General features: G+C 37.9%; 1 protein-coding gene across 2 annotated transcripts in view; it reads left to right on the top strand.

Moving 5' to 3' along the window:
• The window catches only part of khdrbs3 (KH domain containing, RNA binding, signal transduction associated 3), a 279,380-nt gene that overhangs the window by 160,163 nt on the left and 117,064 nt on the right, over positions 1 to 2,153 (top strand). For both annotated transcript variants that reach the window (XR_001481820.1, XM_015394166.1), the window contains exon 4: positions 1,108 to 1,254. Coding sequence is in view for 1 of the 2 variants with exons in the window: in XM_015394166.1 (XP_015249652.1) it covers positions 1,108 to 1,254 (147 nt within the window). In the remaining variant the exon portion in view is untranslated. The remainder of the gene's footprint in view (positions 1 to 1,107; positions 1,255 to 2,153) is intronic.

Below are 2,153 nucleotides of genomic sequence, written 5' to 3'. Positions count from 1 at the left end.
TATATCACTAAAACAGTAGCATTATGTTTTTCAGTGTAGTAAGGAAAATATTATTGCTTTTGCAACTCTGATCACTCGAAGGTAAATACTGTTAGAATGGAAATCCTGATTACCACCTGAGGCATCAATGTGGCTTTACGATATGATGATGTTCCTAAAAATTTAAAAAGTGAAATATTTTCTGAAAGGATCAACTAAAAAATTCTACAAAGAATGTGACCCTTTACTGGGTTATTTTGACTAACTTACAATTGTCCCTTCTCATTAGCAAACTAATCTCAAGTAAAGTGCTTTTATTTTGCAATAATAATCTCACCGACACCTTTTTTATTTATTTTTCTTTCTTTCTAAATTCTTTTATTTTTTTGCCAATGAGACTAAATCTAGAGAAAAAAGGTCTGATGTCAGGAATACATTTAAAAGTCACTGGATCTGATGTTTCTGTAACCTTCACCTTATGGAGGTGATCAATAAAATATGTTTTAGTCATATTTTTGGTTCTTTGAACCAAACCCCACTCCTGTGAGACAACGTTGATCCAAACATAACAAAACAGCAACTTCTTTTTCACATTAGAGATTTTTTTTATTTAATTTCTGTCCTCTTAAGGCATTTTTTTGGAAAATCAATATTTCATCGTGGTAAATTTAAATCAGGAACATTCCTTTGCTTGCAGAGCGGGTTAATTTATTTTAATGAAGTTCGAGCGATTCCAAAGACAGATGGGCTGAAATACAAAAAAAAACAAAAACAGAGGATCTATCTGGGGAAAGGCTACGCGAGCACGCACTTTACACTCAACCACTCAGTCTGCTGAGAGGAAGGGCAGCTTTGTGGCGAGGAAGGCAATCAGTTGAACATGACAGCTGCAGTTGAGAAGCTGTTAAGGACTTTCTGTCTGCAGAAGTCTGCAACATATCAGTGTTTTTGTAATTCTGCACCATCAACACACTAAACCTCATGACAGAAAACTCCCTGCTGTAGATCTGGGTTGAATTAATGACGGATATTCACTTCAAATAGTCTTTGGGAGCCTAAACATCTGTTATCAAACTCCTTTATGAATCCTGTCTTGTTTTTTTTTTTTGTGGTATTTTGCACCATCAGGAAGAAGAGCTACGGCAAAGCGGCGAGGCCAAATATCACCATCTGAACGAAGACCTGCACGTTCTCATCGAGGTGTTCGCGCCGCCGGCCGAGGCCTACGCCAGGATGGGGCACGCTCTAGAAGAGATCAAGAAGTTTCTCATTCCGGTATGTTCTGCCTACCTGCACCCAGAACACCAACGTTTCCCCTTGTTTTATTTTTCCTTTTCTCTAATACCTGTTTTTCCCTCCAATTAAATCACATTCTGATATTTTAGACTAAAAGAAAATTACCTTAATTCAGTCAGTCTAAGTGTCCTTGTTCTCTTCTTCTCTGGCTGAATAATGTGAAAAAAATCTTCTAATATTCCATGTTGTTGAATATTTCTTGTCAAGGTGAAGTCTGTCTTGAAAAGAGCTATTGAGTTGATGTCAGTGAGTGACTTTGTCTCATCGAACGAGGTCATGTTCTCAGGGTAGTTCCCATAAGTCCTTTAGCAATGACTCTATGATTTAGACTTTTATTAAAGAGGTTGTTCCTTTCTTTGCCTTTTTTCGGTTTGACAGTGCCGACCGAATCCTTCTGCGATGCATTTAATTTGTTGTTGACATTTTCATTAAGTGGTAAAAAACACTAAAAGGTAAAGAAGAAGGATTTATAAATGCTGTGAAAGGAAACTGAGAGGTTGTCATTTTGTTCCTTTCATATCGGCCTTTTCTCAGCACCTACAGATGATTCTCTTCCAGACAACCATCTCGACTTTATAACCAACAGACATCTCTGCCTTTAACAGATTATATTTCAAAGAAAAAATGCGTAACAGTAGCTGAAAATGGATTAGAAATGTAAATGTCGGTGTTAAAATACAAAATACACGTAATTCAAGCCTAAAGCCTGATTTATACCCAGAAACCAGGTCGTCTGGGTTTGTTTCGCAGTTAACGCAGATATGCCCCGCCCCCTCTGCAGACACTCTGCTGCACCTCTCCAAAATTGTAAGTGAACGCAGACAGTGCCGCAGACAGGAGGCCTCTGATTGGTCAAATCTACATTCACTCTACACTAT

Source organism: Cyprinodon variegatus, unplaced genomic scaffold (assembly GCF_000732505.1).
Source record: "Cyprinodon variegatus isolate N-32 unplaced genomic scaffold, C_variegatus-1.0 Scaffold675, whole genome shotgun sequence".
Classification (NCBI taxonomy): Eukaryota; Metazoa; Chordata; class Actinopteri; order Cyprinodontiformes; family Cyprinodontidae; genus Cyprinodon; species Cyprinodon variegatus.
The sequence above is the reverse complement of the archived record's forward strand: the minus strand, read 5'-3'. Positions and strand labels throughout refer to the sequence as shown.